General features: G+C 32.6%; 1 protein-coding gene across 2 annotated transcripts; it reads right to left on the bottom strand.

The window, feature by feature from the left end:
- Positions 1-1,568: 1,568 nt before the first annotated feature.
- On the bottom strand, positions 1,569-21,559 carry LOC108325892 (protein transport protein Sec24-like At4g32640). Of its 2 annotated transcripts, none has more exons than XM_017559019.2 (25): positions 21,400-21,559; positions 20,349-21,163; positions 18,313-18,546; positions 18,044-18,118; positions 17,417-17,515; positions 14,861-14,972; positions 13,594-13,721; positions 13,024-13,143; positions 12,088-12,168; positions 11,534-11,611; positions 11,344-11,436; positions 10,132-10,186; positions 9,337-9,413; positions 8,873-8,944; positions 8,664-8,747; positions 7,827-7,946; positions 7,676-7,744; positions 5,120-5,197; positions 4,852-4,990; positions 4,472-4,636; positions 3,854-3,999; positions 3,354-3,533; positions 3,030-3,118; positions 2,884-2,915; positions 1,569-1,988 (listed from the first exon to the last, which is right to left on the bottom strand). In XM_017559019.2, exons 2-25 carry the CDS (start codon positions 21,159-21,161, stop codon positions 1,879-1,881), a joined length of 3,249 nt encoding a protein of 1,082 aa, XP_017414508.1. In that variant the 5' UTR covers positions 21,162-21,163; positions 21,400-21,559; the 3' UTR covers positions 1,569-1,878. The 2 variants fall into 2 exon arrangements, with proteins under 2 accessions (XP_017414508.1, XP_017414507.1); XM_017559018.2 differs by having other exon boundaries at positions 20,349-21,243.
- Positions 21,560-23,159: the final 1,600 nt, after the last annotated feature.

Consider the following 23,159-nt stretch of genomic DNA (forward strand, 5'->3'; position numbering starts at 1 on the left):
AAATTATGTCTTCATTTAGCGTTTACTTTTTTTTTTCTAATTAGTTTTTGTACTTAAAATATTATTTTACAATTAGAAAATTATGTTAAAAATAATGTTTAGTTGTATAAATGTGTTTTAGATTTTCTGACGTGAATTAGTACAGCTGTAGTAAAAGATAAGCTTATAAAAATGTGAAAATAAATTAATTAAAATTGTATGATATCTTTAAAATTAAGCTAAAATTAACAAATAATTAAAGTCAGAAAAACTTAAGTCAAATATCACATAATAACATAAAGAGTATAAAAAAAATGAGAAATGGAGAAAAACTGACAAAATGGCCTATACAATTTTATCTATCTCTTTTAATTGAGAGAGTTTTGATAATGCAGTAATCTTTTTTTTAAAAGATAATTTGGACAAATATATTTTAAAATATTTGTGTTAATATTTTTAAATTGTTGAGTTTAATTGAGTGATTACTTTAATTAATTTAAGTGTCTAATTTTAAATTAATTAAATAACAATCTTTTGAAAAATCAATGATGAATTCTTATTTGAAAAAGTAAGAAAATCAACTTAATTTCATCACATTTATTTAAGTACTTTACGTTGTTCATTTTTTTTGAAACATTTCCCCATTTTCATCTAACTAGGTGCATTTAAATTTGCAATTTCAATTCATTTAAATTTATTTAGGTGCATTGCTTACATGGATTTAGAATAATTATTTTTATTGAATTTACTTAACCCTTTTTAACGTAAAGTTAAATTATTAAAAATAAATTTTGAGTTGGTTGAGAGACTACTTGAATTAGTTTTATCCTAACTAGTTAGGAAACAAATACTAAAGTTGTTAGAATAAAGTAATATTAATAAGTAATATTAATTTGATCGTATTATCAAATTTAGCTTACATATTTTAGTTCTTATTTGATTTTTTTTTTAGTAGCGTGTTTTCTTTGTTTTTAATTACTTTTCCTTTTGTTTTTAGCTTTTCTAATTTGGCAAATTTAGCATTAGCAAGAAAAAGCTTGTTTTTTAGTTTTGATTGAGGATTTTTTTTTCTAGAAATTTGGGAAACTAGTTGGTGTTAAGTTTGTGCAAGTGATTCACCTCTTTATATTATACGGTCTCAACTTATTTCATTTTAGAAACTTTTTTCAAAGAAAAAAAAAATGTAAAACAGTTTCTCATTCCAAAATAGTTAACAGTGAAATTTTCAAATAGCAGCCAAATCAATCATATTTTCAAGAGCCTTATGATCCACGTCTTGAATTACCTCTCTCGGATTGAGTATCCACCACAACAACCATATTTTCCATTTTGTTTTCAGCAACAACCATATGTTCAATTAGAGTTTTAATTGCTTATATTTTTAACTTAAAAATTCATAAAATGGATGTTAAAATTGTTTTTTTAGTAAGAGATTTATAAGAGGAACTATATATATATATATATATTAATCAACTTCAGGATTTTATATATGTAAACTTCTAACATTTTTATATGATTTAAAACAAACACCCAAAATAATGGCAAAAAATTTGATCAATTGCTCGAAATACATAATGACAACTTTTAAATGCAAGTTCGATATTTATTAAAAATGACACAATATTTCGCATTAAAACACAATTGGACATAAAATTTGATATGTCGAGTAACAGTAGAACCCAAAAAAAAAAATATATCAGATAATCCAACTATCACCATCATTAATTATCTTATACAATGTACATCAACAAAACTTGACAAAATGTGTCGCATGGTTTTCCTCTGACAAACTCAAGGCATTTGAATGCGCAGAAATACGCAGAAATCTCACCTATACTTGGGGCTTGCTCTATCTTTAAGGTCTAAAAGCTTGCAAAAATGAAGCTGCCATTATACTCTTTATGATGTCATTTTATTTTGAATTTGCCTATGAACATGGATAAGAAACTCTACATAGGAGAAGCCACCTGCGCTCTTGTCTTCTATCATATATGAGAAGAATAACATTCCTGATGAATAGTAAATAACATACATTAAGTTGAAAAATCAAGAACACCACCATAACAATTGTCTACAGATTTCTTTCTTCTATTTGAATACTTCCTAGTCTAAGCCTAGCAAACCAACAACAAAACTTATTAATCAATGCAGCATCTGTTTAGGATTTCCTGACAAAAATATTCCTTTATGAATTTAGCAGACAAGTTGTAATTTACTCAACGTTATCGATACACAAACTTTATATCTTTTGAACTTGAAGATAGTATTCCTGGCTAAAAAATGTTTTATAAAAAATATCGGGTTTTGCTCGTGTGACACAAGCAATCCCAATAATATGCAAGAATACTAGAAAAGAGAGATCATAAAAATTCAATCAACATACTCTACTGCCAGCATTACAAATACCACTCCATGACAAACCAATCCAGAAAAGTTTCACATAGCAAAGCATCATCCTAGGAATTTGCCAAGAGCAATCATGAAATGAAACATATAACCACTGAGCATGTTTAAAAATGAGAAAGAATATTTGGGGACAGTTTATAAACGATGGTGAAATAAAATGTTCAGTTGAAATGAGAAAAAAAGTTCAGCATTTCTTTTAGAAACAAGTTTGCTCAAGTGGACACCCGTGAATTTTGAACATTAGGTACCAGGAGGCAATGGTTTCCAAGAAAACATCGAGCACTGGCTCAAGAAGCAAATATCGCCACAAAGAATAGGCAACATGTTTGAAGACAATACAATTGAAAACTTTGAAGACATTAAAAAAATGAATGAAACACCGGCAAAAGAATCTGAGGTTTTATGTTCAAAATTAACTTCCATATGTTATGTTAATAGCTAAAAATCCAGTCTGTATTGAACAATCATTTACACAATCATTCTATCTAAAGCACTGACCTGATGGATCCCCTTTCCTACAGAGCTTTAACCTGCACAGATATAAAGAGTATTAAAAACATGCATTTTATTTAGTCATCAAATCACATGGAAATTTATTTGAAAAGGTCGGAAACAAGCAAAAATTCCCAAAACAATTAGCTTACCGGAGGTAGGAACATCTTTGCCGCCGTATCTCATTTATCACTTCATTTAACCTCTTCGATAGTGGATTGTCATATTGCTGCAATACAAACTGATAAAACATAATTGTTAACTTAGAATAGCCAGGTCTGAAATAAACAGCTCATTGAAGCATCATGATTAAAACAACTATTTCTTTCAGCATACTACAAGGAGTCGTATAGACTACTATCCATCAGATATGATTTAAGGATGATATGAAGTTTCCTTCAAAACACACCCACTGCTAGGGATAGAATGTTAGACAGGGACACCAGGAGAGAAAGACAAGACAGCAAGCAAATTACCAGAGTAGGGACTTCGTCAATTGTAGCAACGCCAAACAGTTTCCTCACAATGTCATGATTCACAGAGTCTCCAACATATATCAAACAATCGTGACCATTCTCAAGAAGATATATTCCATCATCACTAATGTGTTCACTAGAAAGAGGAAGAAAGGCAGGAATAACAGAATCTTCATCTTCCTGCAATTTATAAAAATCTATCAGTGCCTCACGAAGTAATATAAATACAAGGTTTAGGTTAACAGGCATCGGTACAAAACATAAAACGAATTCATCAAAAACATGTTACCCTCTTCAACACCTACAATACAACGGTAACAAATTTTCATATAAGTTAATTGGCTTGCACCACATTCCTATTTTCAAAAATAAAAGCTTATTAACATTTTCAAAACTCATTATTATGTTCTGATGAAATAATTGCTAATATGTAATATTACACCACATTGCTAATATCATGATTTTTTTATATATTCTTTTAATATGATTAATCAATATACCTTTGATTCAAGATCATGGATAGCCACCATCCTAGGATACACAAGTGGTATTGCCAATGGAACAGAGATAGAGGACACATAATTTATCCAGAATGACCGTTCATCTATTTTCCCCTCCGTTCTCAACCCTGTACTCTTAGTTAATGCTGAAAAAGAAACGAACAATGGAATTAGCACCCACTTATACGGCCCTTCTTAGAAGACCATATGTCAAAGTTTTAACTTCATTAATCTGGCCATTGACAAATCAAGCGATGTCATCTTTGACAGTCATCATCAATTAGCGAAAACAAGATACTACCTTCAAAACAGAAGGACCATCATAAAGAAAATATTGCTCAAGTCAATGACCAGAGTATTATTATCCAATAAAATGCACGATAAAATATTCTAGAAATGCAGTATCATTCCAATGTTGGTCACACTTGTTGGTGGCATATGAATGCAAAAATGCAAAAGTAAAAACATACAAATATAAAGAAAAAGAAAATTGGTTAAAGATGATCTGTTAAATAAAAGGTAGATGCAGCATATGAATAAACTGTTACAAATAATATCTTCAGTTCCATCACATTGCTCATCAGAAAAATTCTGCAATGCATGAAAATTCATACATACCAAGTGTGTACAGGGGCAAAAGCTTTAGTGCCTCAGGGAGAATAAGTTGTCCAGATGAGGACACCGTCGCACAAAATTTACGGTATGAAAATAGTGCATTGATGCAAAGGTTTGTCACTTGTTCCCGAACAAGTGGGAGTGGCTTTGAAGGAATCTCATTAGCAGCTGCAGGAAAAAAATAGTTAAAACTCCACCCAAAAATTATACCTGTAAACACTATCTAAAATATGAACAGGATGATACCACCACGGAATCATTTACAATATATAAAGCCAACAAAATTCAGCATAGAGATGTTAACAACAATCCATACATGGCAAAAAGAAGAGTATAGAACAGAATAATAATAAGGGAAGTGCATAATCACGAATGATGTATACCCTGTTTTAAGAAACAGCAAAATTGAGTGTCCAAATCAGCTGCACGGAACAGATTACTGAGCATGCTAGTGACAGGAAGAGATAAGGTCACCACACGTATTCTTCTTTGGCCGTATAGAGTTGTGTAAAGAAGGGCACACTGAAGAGTTGGAGAATATATAATCAGAACAACAGTACAATATTTTCACCCAGTGACAACTTTCAAAGTAGGGTGAACTGAAGATCGTAAACCCCTTGGAATAAAGTTGAGCAGTAAACTTTCTAATACCTGAAAAGCACATTCTGATCCATCCTGTAACTTATCGTCATGTTTCAAAGTTACCATGAAATTTTTGTCACAGTCAATCTGCATAAAAGAAAAATTAGGACACAGGTTGAGCATTTCAAAGTATTTTAATTAATTCTACTTTTGGTCAACAAAGAAAAAATGGCACGGGTAAGTCATAAACAGGACAGACAGCATACCAAATATTGTTTATGGGCCAGTCTGTTTACAGTTTAGAAAGCAGTTACTCTGGTATTAAATAATCTAATTGCTATTTTGAAGAGATGTTAATTAATTTTTTTAATATCAGAAAAATAACTTTTTAAGAAAATAAGTTCTTGGCAAGTGAGTTTATACTTAATTTAGTCTCACAAAATCAACTTATAAGACGAGAATTACATCCTACTTGTATGTTATAATTCAGCCTTATTCTTAATAGGTCTCCAACAAACTTCCTCTCACCAACAAATGAACATCTCAAGCATGAGATTAGGTAATAGAAGCCAATGGCCCAACAGCCCCAAAGAACTTGACTAGAATAGACTCTAAATAGGTATGATACCATCTAAGTAAGTGGATTTATGTCTAACTCAACTATATAAAACTGACTAGTAAAATTAGAATTTCACCCCCACTTACAAATTATAATCTCACCCTATTCTCTTTGGGATCTCCAATATAAGTAATTGATTTTATGAGAAACAATTATAAATAGCTTTTGACTATAATCAAACTTCCAAAACACATCAGAAACCAAAAATGTGATTCAAAAAAGTGTTTCTTTGGTGAAAAAACATCTTAAATAAACTAGCCCTATAACTAATTCCAGGAAAATTGATCCAGCAATACCACCCTCCCCACATCTTTTCTGTGTTGATAGATGGCATCCACTCAGACAAGTCAATTCAGTAAAATTTAGAATAGAAATAAAATAACATAGTTAGCCCCCAGTTTAACCTACAACTATAAAAAAGTCCATAAAATTAATGTCTCCAGCACTTCAATTCTTTAGTACGTAAAAGATTTCGATAAACCAGTTAATAATCAACAATGATGGCTTTCCAAATCCTAACGACAAAAAAACAGATATCCTTAAATTAACTTCCTTCCCTTGTCCCTCAATTTTGTACAATCTTCTTTTGGAATAGGAAAAATGTGTGGTAGGTAGAATTTTCAAGCATTGCTATTGATGGGAAACAGAAATGGATGAGACTAACTGCAGTAGTTATTGGTGACAGATAGTAGAGATCTGAAATAGAAATTAAGATTTCTGATGATATATGTTCAAACCTCAAGTTTGCTAAGATAGCATTGCTTATTAGTCAACAAATTGAGGTATTCTCCGCTTTTGGAACTTGGTAGCTCCATCATGATTTTACTCTTAAAAGAAGCCTCTATAGGTTAAGGGAAGCCTATGAATAGCCCTAGGCCTCGTCTCTTATAACAATGTTAGACATTTGACCATACTGGAACATAAGCCCAACTCAAGGACAAAGGGGAACAAGTGTTCGCTTTTGATGCTCTTTTTGTTCCTACAAATGACGTCAATGTTTCAACCTCAAGTCTACTAAGATAACATCATAAGAGTTGATCACCGAATCCAAATTATTATCCACTTTAGAGTTAGATGGCTTTATCACAGTTTTGTCGTTAAAAAATTCATTAGTGGGCCAAGGGTCGTATATATAAATAGTCATTGGTTTAAACTCCTAAGTAATGCAAACATTTGGGCGTACTGGAACCATATCTATAATGTTACACTATATCTATATTTCATTCCATATAATCATATAAATAAGTAACAAAATGAAAAAAATAAAAATAAATAAATAATAACAGAATCATCATAGCAATAGAAGTTAGTAATATTTTCAAAACAAACTTGTGCATATTTTCAACAGTTTCTAAGACAAACTCATTTCAGAAGCCATGGCAATGGATCAAAAAGCTCCAATACCATATTGAAAACAACTTACGATAAAAGAAACTTACGAGTTTTTGTTTGCAGCCATATAAGCCTACACGCTCTTCTAAAAGACTAAGAAGCTTCAGCAACATGACATGTAATAAACTACTCTTACAGAATACAACATATAATGATGGATCTAACTGACTAACTAACTAATTATCTCATAAAAGGAGGTATAAGGTGAATTAGAAATGGAGATCACTGTTTTCAGTTACATATCCGTAATTTATGGACAATTCAAACATATTAACTAAATCTGAAACAGCACAAGTCTAGTTGGTGATAATATTGATTACATCTATCCAGAATGCAGCAAGCTTACACAATTATGGAACACTTCTACACAAAACAAATTCCATTAGTTTTGTTGAAAAGAGGACTAATCCCAGCAGTTTAAACATTTTAATCATATCTGAAATATGATTTGGCATATATGAACAAGTTACATTATACGATTAAAAAAGCCAGCAGATCTAAATATCTTTAATCATTAACGTGTTAATACACAAACAAAGATAAAGTAAAGATATGCACAATGTCTATATACACATTCATATAATTATATCTGGAATCTTGAAAATTATACAAACCCCAGGTAAGTCAACATCAGTTGGGATGCGTTTACAGAAGTTGCCATAGTATTCCTGCACTTGGATACCCTGACAAAAGAACAAATGTGAAATTTGTGGAACCTATTTGTTTCATGAAAAGGTACCAAAGAAAGTGAAACAAACAGACTACCTGACTGCACCGCACACGCATTACAGCCTCAAAACCTTGTGGCCTAGTGATGTTCCATCTAAGATCATTGTAAAGTTTTGCCGTATCAGAAATAGCTGAGAAGGGATAATAGTAATAGACCTGTAAAAAAGTGAAAAGTTACTTTAGTAAACAAAACAAATAATTCAAAATGATGGAATGTGTTGAAAGGATTAGTAACAAACAAGTCACGTGTTGGGTACATGTATAAGTATTCTTATTTATAATGAAGAGATACAACAATAATGAACCAAATCAATATCTAGTAGTAAGAAATATTTGGTAAATTATTTCCCTATCAAAATGTATCATATATCCCTATTTAGTGTAATCAAATAATATTTGTAGCATAATCAACTCAAGTCCCTAATAGAATGAACGTAATAAGTGTTGATGAAGAATAAAACACTCTATATTCCACTATTGACTTGTGAACAATCATAGAATCCTCAACGAAGATGGTATCATTACAAAACCCTTTAGGATTATACGTAATGTTTCCTCTTTCTTTGAAACAACTACTTCTTACTACATACTTCTGATATGATTTTCAATTATTTTCCCCTTGAACTACATTTCCATCATTAAGAATTGTTAAAAGTGTCTCCAGCATTCATAAAGAGGGAGATTTATTGATGAAGCCGTGAGCAACTTGTGTCATTTGTAGTAGTAGCATATTAAAAATAACTTAATTTTCCATCATTACAACAAACATCTGATCAATATAAAAAATAACAGTGATCAGAGCTTCAACTCATTTAGCATGAAAAGCAACACATTAATAATTTGAACAACAGAGACATAAAAATTCACATAAACCTGTCCACCAGTAGTCCGAGGGATGGCAGATATGGAAGCAATGTCTACATAAGTCTGAGTAGTCACAAACACATCAACACAAACCTGCAGCATAACAAAATAATTATACTTAACTAATCCATAACAAGGTGACCAACAAACAAGCTCGCAAAAATCATCCAGTCATAAAAGTAATGCCTGAATCACATGAAAAAGTAATCAATATCAACCTGATACTCAGCAAATTCAACAGCCAGTTCCTTGAACGTTTTGTCTGCAGGTTGAAGTAATTTATGGGCTTCCTGAAATTGAACAAAACTTAGCTTTCATTGAAGTAGAAAAATATAAGAGCACCAACCTTTCAAAAGGTAGAACAGATAAAACAATATCAGATGAATCATGGAACAGATGTTATGCAAATGAATACTCCACATGTTTTCTTTTATAAATTAAAACATCAAACGCTGCATCAATGAAAATCAGTATCCTTTCCATTTTCATCACTAGATATACAACTGGACTTGCAAACGCGTTGAATTTACCCCATTGCAAACGCATGGAATTTATCCCATTCCATGTCACCACTAACCAAGCTAGTGCTTATACCAAGTAAATGAAAAAAATAAAAAATTCATATATTTTACATTATACAGGACAAAATCCAACAATTCAACAACCAAATTGAGACAGATACCTTTTCACCTGCAGAGATGTTTGTTCTACCTTCAGCCTCCCGTGCAGAGAGGGCACCAATGCCAATAGATGGCAAGACTGGAGACAGCAAACCAAAAGCGTGAAAAACATCGAACACACTCAATGATGAGTCAGACAAAAAAACAAACACACAATCTCACACAAAGTATATAATACGGAAGAAGTGGCAGATGCATACTTTCAAGCAAGAAAATTGGTATAACATGAACTATATAATATAAAGATTACAGGATTAGGGAAACATAACAATATACAAATGAAGATTTAGCCACAGAAGACAAACAAAAATATTCTAATACCACTATAAGTACTGTTTCAAAATGTGTTAATAAAATTTAAAGGCAAGAGAGTTTAATGGCAATATGTTGTTTACTAAAAACTTCTTTCGTGCTGAATTGACAAAACATGTTAATTATTTTATTTATTCAATTTCTGTAATTAAATTGTGACATTGGTAAAACTTTTTAAAGATATTTTTCTTTTATTTTGACCCTAATGTGCATTTCAGAATATTCGTAGTTTCTAATTCTGATCCTGAATTTTACTTAATTCATGTCCCAAAAAGAGAAAAAGATTTGGTCACATAACAAATGTGGCAGATGCATACTTTCAAGCAAGAAAATTGGTATAACATGAACTATATAATATAAAGGTCAGTCAATTAATATATTTACAAATGTGGCAGATACATACTTTCAAGCAAGAAAATTCGTATAACATGAACTATATAATATAAAGTCAGTCAATTGATATATATACAAGCTGAGAAACTCACCTGACTGGAAAACCAACAACTTTCCTCCAGTGTCCTTCATTGCGAGGAAAGCTGCCTAAAAGAAAAAAGAAAAAAAAGAGAGAGTATAATTGACATGTATTTATATTCACATTTTGATCTATCTAGCTTTGATAGAAGGACTAGTTAAACTTAGAGTGAGGACAGTAAAAATAATGTCAAATGCAATGTAAATAGCTTGTTAGAAATTATTTGGTTACTAAAGCACACGTCAAGGGAAATAGAGAACCAAATCAACGAATAATATGTAAAGGGCAGAACACAGAGGTGGATTTTTGGCTGTAACAACCTTGCCATTTTGGGCAAGGTGAATGGGAAATAGAAAGCAAGGAGAAATTGACGAAGGGCAAGGATAAAAGGGAGAGACGGATCCTGGTGGAAGGAACCAATCGCAGAGTGATTGCTTTTGCCCATGGGGCAGGGAGGAAGCTGGGGGATTGAAACCATTTTTGTTTCTGATCTTGTTTTACTTCTGTTTCTGAGGGATAACAGAAGACTATCTCAGCTATAACAATTCCCTTCTCCATATTTTCCTAAATAAACTGAACAGACTGGCCTTTACAAGGGAAAAACTACATTAGAAGAAAAGGAATAAATATGTGAAGGATAAGTGTAGGACAGAAAGGTATTTGCTTGGAAGAATAACGGAAAAACAAAGTAGTTAGTTTTGAAAGTTAGCACAGTTAGTTTGCAGAGGGATTAGCTATCCAACTAGAGAGAAGGGATGGGTAGGAGGACCATTCAGGGAAATGTATTTTAAGAGATCCACGCGAGTTCTCAATTAGGAAAGGAGAAACCCTTTGTCAGGAGAAAATTAGTAGGACTCTTTATTTTGCATTCACCTCAGTCTAACAATAACAATTTTTTTCTTTACTCTGTTTCTTTACTCAAAATGAAACTCAAGCAAAACAAAATAAAATACCAAACCCCTTCAACTTCTGTAGCATATTACAAAAAGATACCCTATGAAACTTAAAATATTCTACATCATAAAGAAATCCAACATACAGCTAGGAAATCTGAGTTCGGGTGTAGATAAAACCTCAGAAATGCAGCAAATTAAGAAGTTAGAGAGTTCAGTCATAGTTGGTCCTTTATTACCCTTCCCTTCTTTTGAGGATTAATCATATTTTGACAACCATTCCAGCAAATAACAAATAAAGATAATTACAACTTTAAAGAAAAATTCAATACCTTGATAGCTGCACCAAAGGCTGATTCGGAGGTTCTATTATTTTGGAACATGGTAGGAATGCTTTCAAGAAGTAATTGTAAGTGTTCACGGCACTAAATGCAAAAGAAGCAAACAAGTCAAATATTGCCAAGTGAATACTTTCTCCAAAGATTATTGCCAAAATTCAAGGAGGAAATATTTGAAACTAACCTCAGATAGTGGAACAATTACGTCAGTTTGTAAGGGAGTATAAACATCTTGGACATCGGGAACGATGAGCATCAGTGGCTACAAGTTTTGAATTTCAAAATCAGCCTGAGAATCAATTACTTAAAATTGGAAAATGCAAAAAGCTTATTATCTAAACTATTCCACAGTTAGTTAGAACTGTAAATGGTAAATTTATCAAACAGTTCTCAAAGAAATATTTTTGAAGATATAATCCACACAACTCTCACAAATTCTAAACATCAATACAAACAAATAAAAATAGATAACGCATGCATCAACCGCTAAGAAACAAAAAAATCTGATGTAAAAAACCAAGCACTGCTCAGTTTTCCAGACACCAGTTAACTGTAGTATATAAATTTTCTATCATGGGGGCTTTTATAACAAAAAAAATCCATATTCAATTTTACATAACATTATGTATTTCTAAAGAACATACAAATTTATAAACTACATGAAAACATGGACTTACAACTAAATCTTGCAAATAAAGAAAAATCAGAATATATTTAAATTGTGTACTTGATCGATACCTGCTGCAGTGCACGTTTCAAGTTGTAGAAATGAATTGTTGAGTCAAAAGTTGCAACTCCCACAAATGTACGAGGACCCTCCTGTAGCAATATAACCAACAAATTTAGTATGAAGTATTTGTCAAGATATATTAGGGTGTCAATGTAGTCCAACAAAACCAAAGGAGTGTGTGTACGTGTGATTGTTTTTAAAACTCAAGGAATGCATCTATCTGTAATGTACGAAGTAATAATGAAACATTTTTAAAACAAATGGGAGGTTTGTGTAGAATTTTAAAAATTTGGGGAGTCTGAAATCCAAGAAAACCTTACAGAATGTTCTTATAATCTACTCAAGACGAAACCCAAACCTTCCTAATCGAAATTCTGTCAGATATTGACCACAAACAGGACAATGGTTTACCAAAAGGAGTGTGAAAACAACTAAAAAGCCCTAAACAAGACACATATTTCAAAATTATAATCATTTCAATATTCCATGTCTCCCAAGTCTCCAGTTGTCTTTCTTGGGTGTAAAATATTGAATTCGTTAATGTGTACATCTGCTAAGTATGCTACCAATGTTAAATATGTTAAAGCCGCTCAGGCTCATTGGATGAGAAAGGATAAAACAAAGATCTGATGCACACACTTCTCCCTTGTAAGGAATAAATAGTGGGAAATTGCATTTTAATATTTCCCATCCAGTTCAAACAATTCATCAATTTTATTTCATTACTTGATTTGGAAGTTTCATTATTTGTTTCCGAGGCAGGTGGAGAAAAGGAGGGAAGAATCTTAAAGGTTTATCTTTTCTATATTTAAGTACCAATTCAAACAGTGCATAATGAAGCAACGTGTTTCAGTCCAGTGAAACAAAAGAAAATTTGGAAAATATTAAGCATCATACAAACTGTCTTTTATAAATTATTCAAGTTGCCAAAACTCAAAACTCACAGGAAGGTCCGAAATAACTTGACTTATTGCACTGCAAGCTGCAGCTGCTGCACCAGTTTGAACAGAATTCATGGATACATCAATGAGAAAGAAGTACACTGCAGGCATTGGCTCACGAACCTACACAAAATAGTGAATCACACACCAGTGATAACAGACACTAAATAATGAAGAAACAAGAATAAAAGAAAAATAAGTCTTGTTCCAGGCAGAAGCATAAACTGCTTAGTTTATTATTAGCTTATACCCATGAATAAACTAAGCCAACCATATACAATTAACTACACATAACCAATCCAGTACACAAAAAATAAAATAAACCTGACTAAAATACGAGCAAACAGACGTGTATAAAACAGGCAGCAATAGCATAAAATGTAAATAAGCATGAAGAACAAAATTGTTCCAATATTTTATCTACGGTGATTTCCTATACATTACTAAAGTACAACTGCTCAAGAATTATTTGGTTCAGACATTTAGTAAGCTGCTACCTGTTCACTTCACAATTTCAGACTAACCAAGATTCATCATCGTTTATAGCCTGGTATATTTTACAAACAAACTAACCATGAATTCTTTTGTTGCAACAAATTCAACGGTCCCCCTACACAGCTCAGGCCTTTCATCAGCATCTCTACGCCGACCATCTGGACCTAAATTGCAGTGGTAGTCCCGTGGAGTTTCATCACTAAATCCTGGAACAGAAATATTAGTGATAAGATGTTTTGATAATGTCACAAATTGACAAAAAAGTTTAATAAATAACCCATCGCAAAAAAGCTAGAATTATGAGAAAATATTGAGACCTTATATGTAATCCACTGTTTTTTTTTAAAAAAAAAAAAGTAAAAAGCTGACCAGAGATACTATCCATATTAATGGCACATTGTAGGACTGCTTGCAATACAACTTTTACCCAGATATGTGTGTCATGTCTACTTGACCAGAATCTGTTCTTACATGTTCTTCTGTTGTCCCTTTATGGAATTTTTCATCCTTTTTGGTGGTGATGGATCTTGAGTACTTTGAATAAACAAACAATATATGCTATTATTTTATGACACTTCATTAGCTCATCAGGTGGTTTTAAATATGATTAGGCAAGTAATATCTAAATGGAGTAAGGCACAAAATCTTCTTGAAGGGCTTTCCTTGACAGATATGAAGAGGAATAAAGCGGCTTTGCTCCATTAATGTTTTCTAGCACTTTCTTCTTTACCTTGAAGAATTTCTCTTATCAAAATATTAAAAAAAAAAAACGACAGTCTATATACACTACACACCGAGGTTAAACTGTGTTTATCACATTTTTGGGTGAACAACTTAATTAAGCACTGCTTGTTGAGCTAGTTTTTATAATTTAAGTGTTGCAGTATAATTTGCTACCATTACCGAAGAAGGAATGAAGTTAAATTGTATTCAAGTAAGTTGTAAAAATATTTTAAGTATCCCAGAGCACTTGCTAAAATAAGCAAAAGAGAAGCTTATTAATATACAATAAGCTATTTCCATCAATTTCTCCAAACATTCATACAAGCAGTCATAAGATAAGCCTATATAAGTTCTTTGCAACACGCCCTTAAAACTAAGCATTAAATAACTAGTGCACCAAAAGCATAAACTTGTGATACAAAAAACAATATCAACCAACCACTAAATCACTGATTAACTTATCTTTATACCAGCCGAGGACAAGAAATTCCCATTTCTCCTCTAATCACTCCAAGGGGAAGTAAGATAAGATATTGTAACAACGTGTCATTTGCAGTTTACATAGTATGACAACAAAAAATAGTAGGATGAGAAACTGATAGCAGATATAATTAGTACTAACCACATAAATTGCATATGAAACGCCTTCCCTGATCAATGAATTTCATGAAGGGGTTAATGTAAGCCTTGCAACGAGAGCAACGAACAGGACCACTCTCTCCAAAATCAACAACCTAAAGTTGTATGCATTCAGTCAAAAGATTTACTGAGAAAATAAATACACAAATTCTTCATTGGGGGCAATATTTTAGAATTAAAAAAGAGTGAACTTAGTGAATAATATAACATAGTTTACATTCACCACAACAGCTGTACAAAAAAAAAAGATTTGAAGACAGTAATTATGGGCTCAACAGCAGGCACTAATCGTATTAGTGTAAAGTATAAACAATTGGAAATGCTTAGCAAAAGTGGTGAAATATTTTTTTTCAGCATTCCCCACTGGCAAATATATTAAGAAACAGAAAATTATGCTATGAACAAACAAAAAAAACCAAATGATGTTAGTTCATGAATCTTTAATGTGGAAATTGTTTAGGGAAATTTGTTCAAAGATCGTTCAGTTAAACAAGTTTGTTTGATAGTTCATGGTAGTCTACTCTTCGAGGATCATCTGGTGAAAGTCCTATGACCCACCTAAGGAATGAAAAGTGTCTTGTCTAGTAAAAAGATTCTCATCTACCCATTTGGTAGACATCTCGTCAACTGGTGAAGAGTGTCTCATCTTGCAGTCTGATGGGAGTGTGTCTTGTATGCTCTTGTGGTGGAAGGTCACCTTGCAAGCCATTAGCATTGACTACTGTGTAGTGCATCTAATGTGTTTCCATCTAGTCCAAGTGCGAAACACACTGTTTCACGTGTCACGGATTTTGTTGAGTGACACCTAGAAGAGTTTTTTATATTCACGTAGTATATAATAGATACCTTGTGTAAAGCATGACGATAGGTTGTTGTTAGAGAATTATAACATTAATTACATTGTGAGAATTCACTATATTGAGAGAGTAGCAATTAAGTTGTTACTTATCTAATTACATTCTCCTTAGTAGTTGGTAATCAAAAATTCAAAATTCTCCTTAGTAACGGATATTTAGTTGTTAATGAGGCTTTGAGTATGTCATCTGCTCAAGCAAGTAACGAGAAGACCTAATGGTTAGACGACATAAAGGAGGAGATGAATTCATTTCGTCTGAACAATACTTGGACTTAGGTTCACAGATCTATGGTTCTAGATTGGTTAGTTGTAAATGAATTTTCAAACAAAAAGGATGGAATTCCAGGAACTAATCAGAACAGATTCAAGGGGTGCTTGGTGACAGGAGGCTTTACTCAGAAGGAAGGAATTGATTATAGTGATATATTATCTCCAATAGTAATTATCATATCCATTCAAATGTTGTCAGCCATAGTTGTTGAGCTTAATCTTGAGCTGCAACAGATGGACATTAAGATGGTGTTCATATGTTGAGACTTACATGAGACCATCAACATGAAACAAATAGAAGGATTTAAGGTACCAGCAAGAAGGGTTTTGTAAGTTAAACGGATACTTATATGGTTTAAAGTAGTCCCCAAAGCAATGGAACAAGCATTACAATAATTCATTACAAACATTGGATTTGAAAGTAATAAATATGATACATGTGTTTACTTCAAGTTCCTAGTAGAAAATCACTTCATGGTATTGTTGGATGTTAATGACATTTTAATAGCTCCCAATACTAAATCTGAGGTTTAAAAGGTTAAGGGGAGTTAAATGGTAAAGTTGATGTGAAGGATTTTGTAGCTACTGATATTGGGTATTGAGAGATCATTAGACAACACAAGTTGTAATATCTATGTGTCACACAAGATGTATCTCAAGAAGATCAATGAAAAGTTTGGCATGACAAACTTGAAACATGTTTCCATGCCTCTGGTTTAGCATTACAAGTTGAGTGATAAACAATCTCGTTAAACAGTGGAGGATCATACCAATATGGATGTCATACCATGTGCAAACATTGTTGGAAGGTCAAACTACAAAAGGTAGTGGCTATGTAGACAACTAAAGTTGACTACATTATCAAGACAGAAAAAGCCTTGTGGCTAAGGGTTACCCAAAAAGTTGAGAGTGTAAGATCATGCGAATTGATTCTCCAGTACCATTATATCCACACATTGTATATATAGATACTTTGTATAAAGCATGACAGTTGAGTTGTTGTTAGAGGATTGTAACATTGAGTACGTTGTGAGTGAGAATTAATTGTATCACAGTTGAGTAGTAATCACTAAAGTTCTCATTAAATTTGTGTGAGAAAAATCTTGTTCTTAGTGATTTGCTCTTGGATGTAGATTAGAATTATTAACACTCTAATTGAACCATGTTAATTCTTGAGTTTCTAATTTTCTCTTTGTTCCTCCATTTTGTTTCTTGTTTCTTGTTCCTTGTGGTGTTTGAGGTGGACGTTTCTAGTTTCCAATGAACTTGTGCTATAGTTCCACAACACTTAAAATAACCAATTGGCCATCAAACATTTGAGAAAGATGAATTAACCTAACTTAAAAAAGAACACAAACTAATACAAAAAACATCCACAACTAGCACACTTCAAAAGAAATAAAAAATCAGTACTTGAATAGGCTCCTCAGATGGGTGTGGAAGGGCCAGGGGTTGGACTAGCATAGCCAATTGCATTCCTGATGTTGCCAAAAGATCAGCAGTGAAAGGAACCTAATTTATTGAAAAGAAGAACAAAGCAAACCAAAGAAAATCAATACAAATTACAGGTATCCCTAAATTTTCAAATTCAAGTAACCAACGTCAGAATATTATTGTTAAGACCAAAATTCACTTCAAATAAAAGATATTTCTTTAAAAAGAGAAGAACACATCAATAGAATCAGGCATCTTCTTAGGGGAAACATATTGATAAAACTCTTCAAAAACCAAATCATAAAATACACCAGAAGTAAAAAGATGTTTACGCAGTCACAAATACAACTCTATACAATCAAGGAATAAAAAAGAAGGGTGTCTTGGTGCATGACTGCATGAGGCTGCCACCTAGTGGGAGTGTATGGAAGATAGACATACACATCCTAGTCCGGCAAGTGGGGAGTCTATTTCCAATAATTGAACACCACTGCACCAAGGCTCGTCCTCCATAAAAACAAGTAATACAGATACGAAGCCTGGAAATCATAGCATTTCTCATAACCTTACATAAAGATTAATAACATTGCAGAAATTAGACATGACCTGATTGATTGTGCACTTCATGTAACGTGGACTGCAATTCCCTGTATCTCTTACAATGAAATCACTTGTAGCAGACTGAACAAAAAAAAGGTAGTGCAAGGTAAATGACTTTCCAGAATAATGGAGAAGAGGTAATTTATAATATTAAAGACCAAGAACAATCATTTGGACTTAGTAAGCCTCAACTTCAACATACAGTAATTTATCTCTATCTCTAGTTTGTTGAAAAGAAGAAAAAAAACATGGATCAGTAATTTTCAAATGACTACCGGAGGAATGGTTGCCTGGTTGCCTTGACGAGTTTCATGCAAAATAACAGAGGAACCAGGAGTAGGTCTTGGAATTTGATTGGGATCAATTTTGGAAGGCCCTGCCATAGGGGCTCCAGTTTGACCAACGGCAGGTGATATGGTAGTAGTCATAGATTGATTTGCCATTGGTGGTGGCATGCCAAACATCCGAGGAGGCTGTGAAGGACCAGGAACAGGAGGAGGTGGTGCTACCTACATAATTCCAATAATCAGAATCCATACAATTTTTCAAAAGATTGACAAATGTGCATAGGACATATTACACACAGTTTGGGTACTAGATATGGTAAGGTATTATCATATCTATTTAAAGGCTTGTATTTTTAAGACATTATACTAAAACTCATGTGAGACACAAATGAGAAGATTTGTATAACAGCATAAAAAACATATCATATTGTGTCAGTTTTAAATAAAGACCAGAGGCAACAGCAGATATGTCGTATAAGAATAAATGCTTAAGGCCTGTTTGGGTAGGGTTCTCCATAAGCACAAATAGGAAAAGGGAAAATGAAATAATTTGACCATATGTTGAAATTAGTTTATGCATATGTAAAAATCATCTTTCAGATAAGCTAATAAGAGGAAGTTCTTGCAAATAAGTCTCTGGAGAAACTCATTTCATTTCTTCCTTCTTATTTTTCTTTTCTTAGAAATGCTCATGGAAATATTTATCCATACAAACGCTTCCTTTAACCATTCACAAGCACCGAACTTGCTGGAAATAGGAAAGAAACAGGAAAAACAAATCAAAATAGGAATGAATTGGACAAATAAGTGGGAAAGCTTCAAAGGTTCCTTATTTTTTTATACAGTCATATTATGCACATGACACATTAATAGTTTGCTCTAACTAGTTAGAGGCAAATACAACAGATTCAAAACAAAACTTGTACCATTGCATATATATAGGACATGTTCTTTTCTGGTATCCTTACTGTGATGGGTTAATAAACAATACTTGTATGAGGATTACTAATCAATACCTGTAATAAGAGAATATCCTGCCTCGTGTTTCTTTTTACTTCAACTTTTAGAAAAAAAGGATATAATCATATAAATGCAATTTTACATGGTACTGGAGAACATATTAATACAGCATAATTAAAATGGTATTTCGTCTTAATTAGAAGCAGAAATTATGAATATAAATGGATCTTACTATTTGATCAATATGCACAGGAAAGACTCAACATGTTAAATATGTAAACTTGAGGTCATAACTTTCTGGGTGTATTAAATATCCAATGTCTGTTTCATGAGCTTTTTTTAAGACTCTTTTTGCAACAAAGATTCTAATAAAAATTCTACTTGTAAGTTTTTTTTTAATTTTAAAACCAACATTTCAATGAACTATCTCTACTGAAGATTGAACTATGGAACCACAATTTAGAACCTCCATTTGACGAGCAAACATAAGAAACCTCCATCAAATATGAATCCTCTTTCAACCAATTAAAAACAATGCATTGCTGTAGGACCACAGCTTTGCTGATGATGCCCACACATATCCTTGTTTATAAATGCATGAGTTAATAAATTTGTGAGAAAAGATACGCAAATGTTTTCTGAATTTGCTTGAGTGCATTTTCCTACCGGAAGAAGAAGAGACTTGTTTATAGCCAAGTGTATTACAAAGATACCACTACTGAACGTAACTATAAGAAATACCTAGGCTATTTAGACAAATTAACAATAAAGAAGCTCTTATCTCCAAAAAAAAATACTATTTCAAACAAAAAACCTCGTGCTCTAATTTCTCCTGTTATGCACAAGACAAAAAAAGTTTAGAAGGTTAGAAGGTCCATTATTTTGTAAATATGCTTATGCTAAAGACCACGTAGTCGCCAAAATCCTTTTCCCTTTAAAAATGCAGAAAAAGACTGGTCCATGTAGTATTGGTACAATAATAGGTCACTTTTTTTTATCAATTCATCCAGCACATATTGTGGGTAAAAAACATACAATAAAGTTCAAATGTATAGAAGAGCTACCTGCTGGGATTGCATCTGCCAAGAAGGGGCTCCAAAAGGTGAACTTGGAGGCTGCATTATTCCTTGAGATGCCATGGGATAGGGGGCTTGGGGACCAACTGGACCTGGTGGAGCTCTCATGGTTGGAGGAGGTCCAACCGGAGGTTGTGTCACACTGGCAACAGGAAAGCGTTGGGGACCTGCCAAAGCCCCGGAAGAAAATACAGGCGGTCCATTATTCATGAAATTACCCGATGCACTGGTAGGGACTACAGCCGGGGGAGCACTCATTGGCGGTGAAGAAAAAGGACCCGGACTAGGACGAGCACCAGGAGTCGCTTGAGGTGGCACTAGCGGACGGGTTTGTGGAGAACCACCGGGAGGAGGAACCCCAGAAACAGGCGCAACAGCACTAACCGACGGTGGAAGAGAGCCAGGAGGGGGTCTGGACACAAAAGATGGAGGTTGACCAGGAGGTGGCCCAGTGGGCCTTCCATGAGCAACATTTGGTGGAAATGTAGACAATGGTTGTCCAGTAGGAGGCCCTGCAGGCCTCGCCATGGCTCCAGGAGGTGGCCCAGGTCGTGAAAATGGCGGTGAGGAACCAGGGAACCCCGGTGATGAGGCCGAAGAAGGAAAAGGTGGTGGTTGACCAAATGGGGGAGGTCTGGAAACAGGATTCGAGGTCATGGGAGGCCGATTAAGATTCAAATTGTGCATATTATCAGCGAGTGCATCAGGAGTGCCCCTGATGTTAGGGACATAATTAGGGGGAGGTGGCTGTGGTGTGTTACTGCCGGGTCTAGGTGCCCCTGGAGGCACAGGAGCAGCCATTACTGAATCAAATGAAATCAAATCCAAACTCAATTTCCAATAATCCTTATCAAAATAGTACCGCAGAAACAAAGATCCAAATCTACAAGGATTACAGATTCAAGAATCATTGCATTATTCAAGAAAATTGATTAAAAAAAACAAAAAAACAAGAATAATAGCACGTGAGCATGAATCGAGAATAAAAATGATCGAATAAGAATGCAGATTACGGCGAGGTAAAGGAATACGGAAAAACCTGACGCGAGATCGGTCGAATTGGAAAAAATTGGGAGCAGAAAGATGAGAAAGAACTTGGATCGGAGAAGGGGGGTTTTAGAGAGTGGTTAAATGGTGCGTAAAAATAACTTATATATCACTGCCTATTTAATTTGTTTTCGGTAATGATGTGTAACTGTTTAAGGGCCATTTGGTTCGGGCATTATCATTTCCAATTGCCAAACCTCCGCAATGTTTTTATCGTCTTGTACCACTGGTCCAAATTGGTTTTTTTTTTATTTTCTAAATATTCACTGAATTCTTTAATTTATATTTAAATTATACTATATTCTTTAACACTGATCAAAAAATGCATTATTTAATCAAATTTATGTTAAGTTTATTAAGACATAAGTGATTTTGGTGTTAAATAATATTATGATTTTATTTTTAAAAATAAGCTCAAGTTTATTTTATATTCTTGACCATCAAAATAATCATTTTTTTTAAACAAAGTTATCTAAAAAAACTATTGTAAACCTTTTTTTACTATTTAAAAATAATCCTTCGTAAAACTTTACTTATCCCTTCGTCGAGTCAAATCAATTCAAAATAAAGTTTTAGGACATCTGTGAAGTTTATGGATGTGAGACTATTTTTTAATGGATAAATGATTGTAAAAGGGATAAAAAGAAGTTAAAATTATAAGTTAAATTGAGTATAAAAATTAGAATATTAATTATTTGGTTATTTATTTGTAAAGTTAATTATCTCTCTAAACACTTTCTTTTTATATTGTTTTTTATTTTTCTAACTTTTATAAGTTGACAACCGTCTTTTTCTCTATATAGTATCAACAAAACAATAATAATAAAGTAAAGTTCAATTATGAATAAGAAATTTCATTTACAATAAATTCATTTTTGTTTGTAAATTTCCTATGTATAATATTTTTAAAGTTTATGTGCATGGTTTAAATCTTCACAAATTTATAAATTGAGAAGGTGATTTTTTTTCAAAATAAACATTTGATGTTTTTTTCTTTTCTTGGTCCTAGAAGTTTTTTTTTATTAATATTTTATATTCTTTCATATCTCACTATATCTATTTGACTAAGAGGATAAGTGACTCTCACGTAAACATAGTGAAGTTAAATTCAGTTGGATGCATTGTGATTGAATGCTGTGTTGAGTTTAATTTAAATTCGATTATTGTATCATATGAATTTTTAGTGAAAACTACAAAGTTGAATTGTTAAAAAAAAATGGTGGTACTAAAATATATTTGTAATGTTATGGTGTTTTAGAGGAAGTGTAAATATATTTGGATAATTTATACCAACTTTTTTTTAAGGATACAAACTTTATTTATATCTGAATCATTTATATTTTTAAACATGTTTCAATTAGAGCTCTTAAATACTTTTGTTGAAAAATGTATCTTTTTTTATTATTTTGTTTTGTCATGATTTTTCAGAGTGATTCTTTTTAATTTTAAAAGAAAATGATATCGATGATTGTATTTTTATGTATTTCAAAGTTTATCATATTTATTATAAAAAATATATTATTGATTAATAATCTAATTAATTTAGTTATCGTTCATAAAAAAACAATATAAGTAAGAATTAAACCTAACGCGATTCTAAATATTAAAAAAACTTTAATCATTTTTTATTCGAAAAGTAAAAAAATTAGTAATATAAATCTCAAACATAATTTTGTACTGATCATAAATATCGATCTTGTAGTTTGACAATATGAGAAATTATAGAATGATTTATACCAAAATTTATTATTT

Source organism: Vigna angularis, chromosome 3, assembly GCF_016808095.1.
Source record: "Vigna angularis cultivar LongXiaoDou No.4 chromosome 3, ASM1680809v1, whole genome shotgun sequence".
Lineage (NCBI taxonomy): Eukaryota > Viridiplantae > Streptophyta > Magnoliopsida > Fabales > Fabaceae > Vigna > Vigna angularis.

Excerpts from the sequence above, each read along its gene's own strand:
- LOC108325892 (XM_017559019.2), bottom strand. The coding sequence starts at position 21,161 with ATGGCTGCTCCTGTGCCTCCAGGGGCACCTAGACCCGGCAGTAACACA. Across the intron at positions 14,973-17,416 it reads CATCTGAGGAGCCTATTCAA|GTTGTTGATTTTGGAGAGAG; the intron begins GTACTGATTTTT and ends ATACAACTTTAG. Across the intron at positions 2,916-3,029 it reads CAAAGATGTTCCTACCTCCG|GTTAAAGCTCTGTAGGAAAG; the intron begins GTAAGCTAATTG and ends ATATCTGTGCAG.